General features: G+C 40.7%; 1 protein-coding gene across 1 annotated transcript in view; it reads left to right on the top strand.

Moving 5' to 3' along the window:
* Window positions 1-134: 134 nt before the first annotated feature.
* Window positions 135-12,786, top strand: part of CAMKMT (calmodulin-lysine N-methyltransferase) — a 211,214-nt gene continuing 198,562 nt past the window's right edge. Inside the window, exons 1-2 of the mRNA XM_056488788.1 lie at window positions 135-466; window positions 5,738-5,904. Coding sequence (XP_056344763.1) covers window positions 299-466; window positions 5,738-5,904 — 335 coding nt within the window. The 5' untranslated portion in view covers window positions 135-298. The remainder of the gene's footprint in view (window positions 467-5,737; window positions 5,905-12,786) is intronic.

Raw genomic sequence — 12,786 nt, 5'->3', positions numbered from 1 at the left:
GGCGGCGAGTCGCTTCAGCGGCCGAGCGCCGCTGCTGTCAGCGCCGGGCCTTGGAGCCGCGGCGGGCGGGCACGGTGCCTGGCGCGGCTTTCCCGGCTGGCTGCCGTGCCACACCCAGTCCCGTCCCCGGGCGCGGAGGCCGCGGGCGACTTGTCTTGAGGCGCGTCCCCGCCGTGCCGGGCCTGAAGAGCACCGCACTTCGCCGGCCTCCGAGAGTCGCTCGGCGCTGCCCTTAGGAAAGATGGCCGCGCCCCTCCTCCCGCTCCATCCCTAGCCCGGCCGGTCCCGCAGCCGCTGGATGCTCAGCGGCGCATCCCCGCTTCCCGAGACAGCGCTCCCTCCCTCCCTCCCTCCCTCCTGCCGCGCCAGCTCCCGGCGCTGCCGCCGCCGCATGGCCGAGGCTGCGGGCTCCAGGCGCGGGGCGAGCGGCGCGGCGGCCCGAGCCCGCTGGCGGCTGCTCGGACAGGTAGGGGGAGCCCGCGGGCGGGAGGGCCGCATGGCGGCGGGCGGCGCAGTGAGGGCAGCGCGGGGTCTCTCCCTGTTCCTCGGGCCGCGCTGTGCCGGGAATCCCGCGCTGCCCGCACCCCTTACAGGAGCATTGCGGGCAGTACCGTGGTGGATCATGTAAAGGGGCTTGCAGCACTCTCCCTGGAAAATGTGATAATTATAAAAACATATACGGGTATATATGCGCCCAGCCCTCTCTAAGGAGAGGGAAGCAGAGGGGCAGGCACTGATCCCTTCACTCTCGTGACCGCTGACAGGTCTTAAGGGAACGGCCTGAAATTGTGCAGGGAAGGTTTAGGCTGGATATTAGGGAAAGGTTTTTCACCCAGAGGATGGCTGGACACTGGAACAGGCTCCCCAGGGAAGTGGTGTCAGGCAAGCCTGACAGCGTTGAAGTGCTCTCAGACACATGGTGTGACTCTGGTAATGTCCTGTGCAGGGCCAGGAGTTGGGCTCCGTGGTCCTGATGTGTCCCTTCCAACTCAGCATATTCTATGATTTTATGATTCTAAAGCGTGCCTTAAGTAGATCCCCAGAAATGTCCATGGTCTGTGTGAAGAGAGGAGGACCAGCAGCCCCCTGCCTGAGGGCCCCTTGGGATTTTCAGGCCATAGTTTGACACCTTCCATCGATGCCGCTGGGGCTGGTTGTCGTGGCTGCCACTCATTCCTGCTCTTTGTTCCCTGCCTCCTCAGAGTGCCTTTGGTGGGGAGCTGGGGCGAGACCCCGCTTACCTGGCAGTGAAAACTGCGTTTTGCTGGGGGGCTGTGCCTGGAGAAGGGTGAGGAGGAAGGAGGAGCAAGTGGTGACACCTGTACTGTGCGTAAACAGCAGCTTCTCTGCTGCAGCCTTCACACTTTCTTTATTTTTCGGAGCAGTGCAAATTTGGAAAGGATTCCTCTGCAGATGAATGTAGGCATAAAGGCTTAAAAACTCTAGTCTATTTCATCGGCTGTTACTGTTGTGGCATGTGAAATTTACAGCCCTTGGTTCTGTGCAGATGGACGTCTGGAGTTGCCTTGGACGGCTGTCGCTGAGAGGGCACGAAGGTGGCACTGGGTCAGTGGTGGCAGCTGGGTTGGAAGGGGCACCTGGCTGCAGCTGGGTCACAGTGGGAGGCCTGAGGACATCAATATTGCACTTTGTGTGTGCTTTTGGTTTCCTGTTCAACAGGACCAACTTCTGTTTTATTATACTCCAAAGCAGGAAATATCAAAGTTACTGGTAGGAGTATCCGGTTTGTCTTTGTAAGTTTCTGTTCTAGCAGACTATGTGAGCTGCGCTCTGTGGCTATACTAGCTGTTATTTCTTCTCAACATATAGTGCCTTTGGCATACTCCTGTCTCTTAAAATCATAAGGAGCTTTTCATAACAATGGAATGGGGTTGTGGAAGAGTGCATGTAGGTATTTGGGGAGAAGGCTTCTCTTTTTTTTCTCAAACTACATGTATCTGTGACCTTTTCCTCTGCAGATTCCCTTGGTTTTTCCATGTTTTTTAGCTTTTCTGTTGATTTTTATATGGTACAATGAGCAAGGATCAATTTAATCTTACTGGTACATCTGAAGTAAAAATCAGTTCTGTGCTCTTTGCTACAGTGCTGCTCAGATCTATCTATGGATTGGAAGAAGGTATCAACCTCCCTTTAAATCCGTTTTTAAAGGAGCACTGTCAAAGTGTTTCTTACAGTGCTTTTAAAAGCACTTTTCATACTGCTTATAATAATGCCTTACATGAAATCAGTTCTGTGGTGTGTTTATATCTTGAATTTGCTTTCATTCAATGCACACACAAATTGATTTACTGTGGTAAGGATGCTTGAGTGCATGCTCGCTGATTTAATTAAGAAAAAAAAGCCCTTTTATGAGGTATCCTATGAAGCTAGCATAAAGAACCAGGAGTTTGCATAATTACCTGTGTGCTCTTTATCAATGAAATGTTTTATATATGTACTGAGTTTGAAGTTGGGCAGTTTTTTTAACTTAGTCTGTCATAATGAAGGAAAGTATTTTTTGTGTTAAAAAATGGTGAGGAAAGTTACCCATTTACTGTGCATTTGTAAATGGCTGGATAAGTTCTCTAAGGCTGTGTTTTGAGCTCTGCCAGTCTCTGTGGCTGAAGGTATTGTCCAGTCAGTAGTTTTCAGCAGGGAAGTTAAAGCAGTAGGCATGCATTAGGTATGTGTGCATTTGCTCCCTATGAAAGTTTCATGAAATCTGTAAGCTTTTTTTTTGTTTATCCTGCCTGTTACCTTCCTCTTGCTCTTCTCACACAAGTCTCAGAATCACAGATTATGCTGAGCAGGAAAGGACACACAGGGATCATCAAGTTCAACTCCTGGCCCTGCACAGAACTATTCCCCAGAGTCACACCACATGCCTGAGAGTGTATATCTTGCTCACCTGCTAATGTACTTTATCTTCCAGAATTGAAAAATGAAAGCTAAAGTGAGGGCAGGTCAATGACACTTTTTATCCTGATCAGAGGCATTTCTAAAACAAATTTTTATCTCTTCCTGCTCTTCTCTCTGTGAAGGGTGCCTTTGTTCCAGATCTTTTTTCCATGTTTTGTTACTCCTGAGTTTGTGAATTATTTACACTTGGATAAAACAATTTGGTAAATAAATTATTTGTAAAAATAAATACTATTGTCCTATATTTAGAGTGCAGTTACAGATTATGTGGTAGCTGTGTAGAAACTTTCTTGCATGTACAAAAAACCATGTTGCAATCACTGCCTGAGAGCTGGCAGAGATTTGTAAACCATGAGCTGTTAGTGAATTTGGCTTTAGGTGCAACTAGGCCTAGCACAAGCATTTGCACAGTTAAATACAGGGAATTTCAGGTGACTGCCTTTCTCTATGTTGTTTGTGGGAGATGCTTTTTTGGTGAGGGTTTTTTTTTTTAGAGATACCAATCAGTTTTAGGTTTTATAGGGAGTCCTAAACGTGGTCCTAATACTGTGACTAATACCAAGGGCATTGCAATTGAGTTCTGAGGTAATATTTTCCCAGAATCTTTGTAGAACTGGTGAGTTGAGGTGGGTTTGTCACCTTTTGTTTTTATCAGTGGATTATTCTGTAGCAGCAACTTGTCTTTCTAGTCTGTTTAACACGACTGTGATCCTTTTAGGAACAGACTTGAGAAAAAGCCCCCTTTGATACATATGTTAAAAAAACCAGAGTTAAATATGAATAATGTAACATTTTCTCAATTTGGGCAGTTTTCTCAGCTATACTTAGGGTTTTAAAAGATTTGACCTGCAGTTGTTATTTTCGGATCTTAGACCACTTGATTTTCGTTTGAGGCTGTGGGAGAAATGTTCTTTGAGTATTCAGATGCTCATGAGATTTTCTGCTAACCCAGAGAATGAATTTTGCAGAGTGGCTATAAGATGTTTCTGTTCAACAGAAACTGAAAACAGAAAAATGTTGTTGCTGCTGTGTTTTTTTTTCCTGGTAGTAAGGGTTTGCTATTGCTTTAAAGAAGTCCCCAAACAACACACTTTTCTGAAAATTAGGTCTTGCTGGTTTTTTCTTTAGTTGTCAAGATAGTCCATTTGGTTTTCATGAAGGTCTTCATTTTGCTGGTCTTTTATTTTTGTCCTCCTGCTTTGATATTTTTGTGTTTTCCTTCATGTGTGTATTTTTCTCACGTGTTACAAAAGTAGTGTGGACAGCACCGAGACATTTTGAATATTTAATGGAAAATGCCTGTGCCTCTCATATGCTGAGACCTGCCAATGAAAATATCTCCAAAAGCAGTAACCCTGGTGCCTACTGTTAGGAACCAACAGTGTAGCAAATACAATTGTTTGGTTCACATATGTACTACTTCCAACTATCCTGCAAAATAATAGGTCACAGCCCCAGCCTGTAAGGCTTTTAAATGCAAATGCATTTTCAGTTAAAGCATGTCAACATAAGTTGGGTACAGCAAAAAAATCACTGACCTGTTTTTTTTTTGGTACACATCCTGTATGCAAAGCTTCTATTTCAAGTTTCATAATTCCGGAGAGCTGTTTCTCATTTGATTTATCTCTAGTTGGCAAAAACTTTTAAATTGCAGTGCTGTCCTACTCAATGGAGCTCTTCCTTGCACCTCTATCAATTTATAGTTATGAGTTTATTTTCTGCTCTGTTTTTTTTTTTTTTTAAATCCATCACTGGGGACTGCATAGGCACCTTAATTTTAAAAATGAAATGGCACCTATTTATGTATTCTCTGCAATGTTAAGAGAAAGAAGTTAAATCCAGGACACCTCTCCTTCCACATCCATGCCCTAAGGAATAAGTCTGTTTGTCTGGTAGGGAAATGCTGGCTGTCTTTGAGCAATGGCACAGCTCAAACCAGCTGAGTGCTGGGTTTTCCTGCACAGAGGGGTTGATGCCTCACTCCCTGAAGATAGTTGAGTGCAGCAGTCTAGGCTGGACAGAGAGCTCATGTTTTCACTTTTCTGAGCAAGTGTTTTAATCATTAAGAAATGCAATTGACATTCTGTCTCTATCACTGCCTTGAATTCTTCAGTCTCTTAGCACTGAACTTGGTACTCTCAGAGTGTTTTGGGGCTCACCTGAAGCCTGGCTCACATGTCAGTCCCCTCATGGGGGCCTGTTAGGGGAATACACAGTTGTGGTGTCTGAAAGGCTGGGGCCTGGGACAGGGAGCAATTTTCTCAACTTTGGCAGCATCTCTGCAAATGTGCAGCAGAAGACTTCTAGGCTAGGAAGGAGTCTTGTCAGGGGAACACACAGCACTTGGGCACCTCAAGATCATGTTCTGGGTTTGTTATTTAAATTCTATGAAAGATACCTTTGTTGTTGTTGTTGTTGACTTTTCCCCCCTCTATAGGGACAGTGAGTGGCACAGAAATTGCTTTGGGAGCCACTGATTGGGCTGTGAAACTTGGTAAAATGAGAGGATGGGGAGAACCCAGTTTGCCTCTCTAATTTTTGCATGCGTTTATTGGAGTGTGACTTAAAAAAGCAACTTTGTGTATTTCTGAACACAGTACATTTGCTTTACAGGTATTGAGACATAATTCATAACTCATTCTCTTGACCTTTACCATCAATATCACTATATTTTGTTCAGGCTTGACGTACTTGGTTATTCAAAACTACTACCTCATAGCATAGCCATTATGGTTTGCCTCTTCACTTAAATAGGCATGGGTATGTTCTTTTCTTGGAAATGTCATTGTTAATGTTTAATTTGTTCTTCATTTCAAAGGTTCTGAGGAAAAAGCACTTGAAAGACGTGCATCTCCAACAAGTATCTGTAAGAAGGTTTGCATCGTTCAATCTCTTTTCAATAGAAGACCAGAGTACAGAAGAGGAAACTGGGACCTGGGTTCAGTACAGAAGCATCTTTTATCCCAAGTACAGTGTCTCCTTAAGGTAACCACAATTTAAGTTTTAAGTACGGTCTAAGACCTTGAGTGGGCCTCCAATATAAAACTCCTTAGTCATTCTTCCAGTGTTTTGTGTAACTAGGGCATAGTTTGCAAATAAACTGGTAAATGTTATTTTTAGTTGTTACAGTAAACAGCTTGTCTGACTCTTCTTTCTGGTACATTTCACTGAAGTGGCAGAGCTTGACTGAAAATACTGATGCTTGTAGCTGAAACAGAATGCAAATATGAGAATGTATTTTATATTTTTATAGCTTTCCTTTTTTACATTCTTCAGCTATAAATAAGACATGAGAAAACCCTGAATACAGTTATTTATGATCTTAATAATTTTTTTTATGACTTGATGTTATTAATAATGTTCTAAAAGGTTTTTGGTAATGATCTGTATTTTATTCAGTTTTCTTCTTAGTCCTTCTTTTACAATTCAGTGATAATTTGGAAGCCAAATTTCTACCAAATAATATATACTTAATGAAGTAATCTTTGCTATATTAGGGCAGGTCATTTGTATTGAAGAAATAGACAATAAAAAAGTCTATGCACACACAAACAAAGCCACAGAAAGCTTACTTCCCCCTCAAAAAACTCTCTGAAGGAATGTCAGTGAATTCTCAGTAACTTTTTTTATAACTCCCATTCATTGCTATGTTTGTGGGGTTTTGTTTTTATTCTTCTTTTCTTTACTCTTATTACATTCAGTTTTCTGTCTACCATTCTTGGTTTGCCTCAGGTGGTTTGCAATAGTAACTTAAGAATCCCTGAATTGATACTTGCTCTGCAGCATCTAATTAGATCGCTGAGGATGGAGGATTTTGCATTCTTTGCACAGAGGAAGATGTTCCGGAGAGGCCAAATCAAAAAGTGCATTTTTGTTTACCTGGGACTTGAAATTAAAGTCAAGCTTAGAAATTAAGACCTAACATAAACAAGTGATCATCATTAAACTGCAAAATTTTTGCAAGGTTTTAAAATGAGCCCATGAGAAAAGACCAAACCAAACTAAAGGAACCCCACAACATTCTAAATTTTCATCTGGATGTAAAATCAAGAACAAAATTCTTTAGAGCTTTATAAAGTCCTAATTTTCCATTTTCCAGGCTTAAACTCAGTGATGTTAAAAGGGTTTAAAAGGGAACTTTTCCACTGGAAAACTGCTATTTGTAATAGAAGTAGGTGCAGTGTTTTTCCATGTGTTGACTTTTCCTGTAAACCACCAGTGAATGCTGTGGACTAATTAAAACGCTGACAGTCTACATAATGCTTTTGTGCAGTGTCCCTATTCCTTGTTTCTAGGTCTTCAGGGGCATGCTGGGGATAGGAAACAGGAGGTGTTTAGGTAGAATTTGGGCTGAACAAGGCTGCAGTCCCTTACAGTGCAGCCCTGAGCTCCTTTAGTTCACTGTTATGGCTTGTGACACTCGATTTACTTGTTCTGGGGTTTTAAGGTGGGAGATGAGCTATGGTTCACCTGTGCTGGCAGTACAGAAGCCAAGGGAGTGTCAGACTGATCCTGCTTTGGTATTTGTGTGCTTCTGTTTCTACCACTTTCTATGTCATCATTTTATTTGGTATTATTTGCCTAATAGTAGTTTCATTGATAACAGGACACAGCTCAACTATAGACTTTGAACAAGTGTGTTTATTTAGGAGTTATTTTATTGTATTTCTTTAATCTTGTTCAGTGGAAATGTATAGTTTCTGTGCTGGAGCAGGCTTACACCACCTTTCCAAAAATGAATATTGAGGAGAATATGGACATTGCCTTGTGGGGATTTTATGTTTTCCCTGCATTTGTTCCTTTCCAAAAGATATTCAGTGACCTCTAAAAATAGTAATCGCTGATCATTTTATAAATAAAGATCAGAGCTTGCTTAGTCTTACACTTCTATATTAAAATGTCTTTTCCTCACCAAACAGTGGCAATACATAGAGTATATATACTTGTTATTTCAGGATATTGCAGGAGGTGAAGAAGGGAAGGAGAAAATACTGTGCTTTTTGCCAGGAACAAGGTATAAATAGACTGCAACAAAATTGACTTTATCATAAGTCAGTGTTAACTAAAGTTTCTTCCCTGTTTTTGCAGAAGCAGTAATTTTGGGGATCAGCATAATAGTTTAGCATACATAACAGAGCAGCAGTTCTTGCTGAAACTTACATATCTAGAAGATAAGAAATCTTGGAGTAAACCTTCCTGGATCTTTGAGAATTGATCATCTATGGGAAACTTAAGGATTCTTTGTATATCTGACAGTCTTCCCTTGGTTTTTCTTTGTCCATTGGCAAAATATTATTTATAATAATATTAAACAGCAGAAGAAATTTTAACAAGAGCATAATATTAACAATAACTGGAGTCAGGTGAATCCAAAACAGCATTCTTGAATAGGGAAGCCTTTTTATATTTTTTTGTCCGGAAAATAAAAAGTTGCTATGGCCCCTCTAAAATCTTGACAAAAGTGCTTTGGAATTTTCATCTACATTTGTTTTCCTTATGCATTAACATCTTCTTGGAAAAGCTTATTGCATATGTTCAATGTTAAAAGGGTTGTCAGCTAATATCTTGACGAGACTAAATACTTCAGAAAGTTCATAAGGTTGTTAGTGGCTTTTGGCAAAGAGTATAAAGGTCAAGCTATATCAGTTCAAGGGCTGTCAAAACTGATCAAATTGTATATTCAGATATGCTATGACCTAGCTGAAATTACTGCTCTAGAGGGGCTTGGGACCAGTTTGTCAGGCAAATAGAAGCTTTTGCAGGAACTACCAGTCATGTCTATGCTTTTCTGAGTTTTGTTGGTTTTGCTGTTTCTGTAACTAAATTCTGGCTGGATTCACATCTCAGAAAGAGGAGTTTATGCCATGCTTTTCTTTCACTAGTTTATATTTTTTGCATCATTCTTAATAACAAATCTTCCAAAGCAGAAAGTCAGAAGTCCCAGTGTAAGGCAATTTTCAGCTTAAAAAATTAAGCTGAATTTTTTTGCCATTTTGACTAGATCCTTGAAGTGAAACATCTCAACTCATTTTAAAAATCCCCATAACTCTTCTGGTTAAACAGTGATCTCCGGTGTGTTTAATGAAATGCAGATTCCTAATACATGGTGGAAAGGGGTCTCTTGATGTTTATTTAGGTGCTAAGGTGCTTCACAGTAGCTCTGGGGTAGCAAAAGGAGTGTCTGGTAATTGTGGGGATAGTTAGCAGTGAAAAGTGTGTCAAAATGAAATTTCTTGTATTAGAATCCAAGACCTCATTTGATTAGTGTAGTCGCATCTGGATTTGTATTGTATTTAATGTTCCTACACATCTTTGTCTTGATGTTGTTAATTGAGCTTTAGCTTTCCTGACCTGAACCCTGGATGCTCAGACACTTTCTGTCCGTTTCTCACATGCTACTTAACTTTGCTTTCACACTCTGTTGGTTTCTTTTTGGTGTTTGAATTTGTCCAGGAGCTCTTGTTCATCCACCTAGGCCTCTTTTCTTGTCTAACTTGCTCTTGGTCAGGATGCATCTTTTTAGAGGTGATCCTTGGATATTAGCCAGCTTTCTTGGGCCCCTCTCCTCTCCAGGTGTTTTTCCTATGGTATTCTACCAAACAGATCCCTGAAGAGGCAAAAGTCTGCTCTCCAGAAGTCCAGAGTACCTTTCTCACTGCCCTAAAGATCTCAAACTCCACCATTTTATGGCTTCCAAGTTTTCTTTGGAGATTCACATTTCCCATCAGCCTGTCCTTTTGGAAAGAACAAGGTCCAGCATAGCACTTCTCTTTGTCAGTTCCTCTTGAAAAAATAAACATTTCAGGAACCTCCTGGATTTTTTATGCCCTGGTGTGTTGCCTCTCCAACAGATATGGGGGTGGTTAAAGGTCCCCATGAAGGACCCCAGGGCTTGTTAATGTGAGGCTGCTCCTGTCCCTGTCTCTAGAGGGTTTCATCTGCTTGGTGTCCCTGTAGCAAACCTCTCCTATGATGTCACCAGTCCCTGCCCTCCCTTTAATCCTGACCCATCAGCTCAGTTGGCTCCTCCCCAGGGGGACCTCCAAGCACTCCAGCTTGACATAGACAGCACCAGTGTCTCCACATCTCCCCTCAGTTTTTATTCACAGAACTTTCAGGTGTGTTTGTTAGCTTTTTTCAAGTTCTACTTAACTGTGGCAGTATTTCACTTTGCTGTTAAAAAATTGTGCTTGTGCCAAATATGTGTTTTCTTAGTGACAGGAAGATATATAGTAAGTAAATAGACTTATTTAAAAATATTTATTTAATACTGCATTTCTAAATCCTTGTATTCTTCATCAGGATTGTGCTTTTAAATTAGAATTTTATATTAATAGTTTTAGCCATGAAGTGATTATAGATCATAAAGATGCAGTATCTCACTGTGGAGATGGTGCCTGCATTTTAGACAGGAAAATTGTTCTTTTATTTGAGTTAAAAAAGGAGCAATCAATATCTTCAAATTTTCTATTTCAAGATATGGATTTGCTTTCAAAATTGTGCGCTCATTTTAAGAAAACAGTGCAGAAATAAGTTATTTCTGTGGTAAAATATTTTCCATTGATCAGTCATTTGCTCTTTCAAATACTAAAGTGCAGAACTGAAAAGAACAATGTCAGCAGGTTACAGGAAGAGTTAAATTTTTGCAAAAGGTATTAAGTGTACTTTGCAAGATGTCATGTCTTTATTGTGAATATGAATAAACCTGTAGATAAAAATATGACAGAAACTATTAGATGATTCTAGACCTGTGGTTTAGAAATGAGGGGCATGCAGAGACACCACTTGTCTGTGGCAAGAAGTGTATTAGAAGATGGTATAGGACTGAATTCCATTGGCTGCTCCTCTTGGATATTTCTGCTAATAACATTTTGATTCTTTAATGGCTTTTTATTTTAAGGATAGAGATTTTAAAAGTGAAGGGGAATGAATTTCAAGGAATATTACCTACTTCTTACAGACAATTTTTGTGGATATGACAAACTTGCTTTCTTCCATTTATTGCATTTAAGAGATAATGTGTGAATTTAGCAGCATGAAGGGTTGCCCCCAGGAGCTGGAAATGGAGGAAAGAGATGAAAAGTGATTTGGCAACATACTTCTTTTATTCACTGATCAGGCTATGACTGTTCCATCATATTGCCCAAGATGTGTGTATTTGTGAAAAGGAATTGTAGTCAAAGAAGCTTTGTTTCAGGTTCTTGCCATATTAAGCTGTGGTCTAGAACTGGAGTGAAAGAAGAGTTGACTTTTTTGTTATACTCAGAAAGAGCATCTGATCAGATAGCAAAGTTTGCTGACAACTCTGAGGTTCTTAGTGGGCCACAGTGACAATTGATGGTGATATTCACCAAGCCTTTTTGTGAAGTACCCTTAACAATATGTTTCTACTATTATCCCATCTTCCCTTTTTCACAAAAATACTTTTAATTTATATGTAGGTTAATCATGTATGTGATGTGTTGTGGGTTTTTTTTTCCCCTTTTCAATATTATGTGGAAATGTATTCTATCTTTGACTTTGTAGGTTTTAAAAGTGAATATAGGCACATACTTGTGTTATTTTTCATCACTCAGCTTAAGAATAATAAAAAAAGAAAAGAAGGAACCTACTTTTGTTTCATTCTGGTTGATGAAAAGCATACCTTACTAGGGACCTACTGAAGGATTTTTTTTGTGCTATCCATATATATTTTTATACACATGTAAAAGTCTGCCACTTGTGTTGCCTGAATTGGAGAGGAAGGAACATTAATATATTTAAAGACTGATATCACTCTCTCTGACTTCATCCGAAGTTGATTTATTTGTAGTCCAGAGTAAGGAATTCTGCTTTGCTTTGTATCAGGAGAGACATGACTTGAATTGGCTTATTGTTCATAGCTTTGTCTTCTATTATTCACTGCCTCAGCCATAGAAATTTTTGCCTATTATACTTGGAGTTTTATTATAAGAACACTGTGAATCCGATTAACCATGCCAGCCTGAAATTCACTTTCCCCATGATGCTTTCCTGTGTTTTTTTGAAGTACTTTGTTGATCTCAGCAATCAGAGCTTTGAACTTTGAGCTGTGTGACATCCATGACATGTTCTAAAGCACTGAATACTGTGGAAATTTATGGGAATTTAAGGTTGGGGTTTAATCTCAAGCTTCTGTGATTCCTTCCCTTGGCTTTGATTACTCAGTGCACATGATTCTTAAGACTCTGTGTTTGTCAGCTGCACTGTGGAAAGCTGTGATGGTGGCAGGCACTCATGGATACAGCACATTTGGTATCTCAGCAGTTTTCTCTGGGTTTGGTGATGAGCAACTGATGGGATGGACAGTGAAGCAGCAGCTGTTACAGAACTGCTGAGGGTGTATGTGCTGGGCAGTGGATCCCAAACTACACCTCTGTTTTTTAGGTGCAGGAATGAGTAGCACACTGTTTATGGCAGAATTTGAGGTTAGAGAACACCTGTATTTACAGATGCATGTAACTGTGAGTAAGGCCTGTGATGGAAAAGAGTTGGGGAATGGCTGGTGCAGAGGTTGTCTGCAGACTCCACTAGTACAGATCTCCAAATGGAGAAACATGGCTATTGCTGTTTGGAAATGTGTCCTCCTGAGCTCTCCCTTTCACAAGTACATCAGCTGTTGGCAGGTTGCTTTCCTCAGTCCTAAAACTTATCTGCAGTAAGAGATTATGATTCAATTCCTCAGTTTTTGGGTTCCACAAATTTTAAGCAGTTCTGGCTAGTGCTGTGGTTTTATAATTTCTCCTTTTTGTGCACCTTTTGACCCTGAAGTATATAAATGGTATTCTTTTCTAGACCAGAACACTTTACTTACTTCTGTTTTTCTTTCTTCATTCTGTTGAACTACTG

The sequence above is a fragment of the Oenanthe melanoleuca genome, chromosome 3 (genome assembly GCF_029582105.1).
Source record: "Oenanthe melanoleuca isolate GR-GAL-2019-014 chromosome 3, OMel1.0, whole genome shotgun sequence".
Taxonomy (NCBI): domain Eukaryota; kingdom Metazoa; phylum Chordata; class Aves; order Passeriformes; family Muscicapidae; genus Oenanthe; species Oenanthe melanoleuca.
This window is presented reverse-complemented; position numbering and strand designations above follow the sequence as displayed.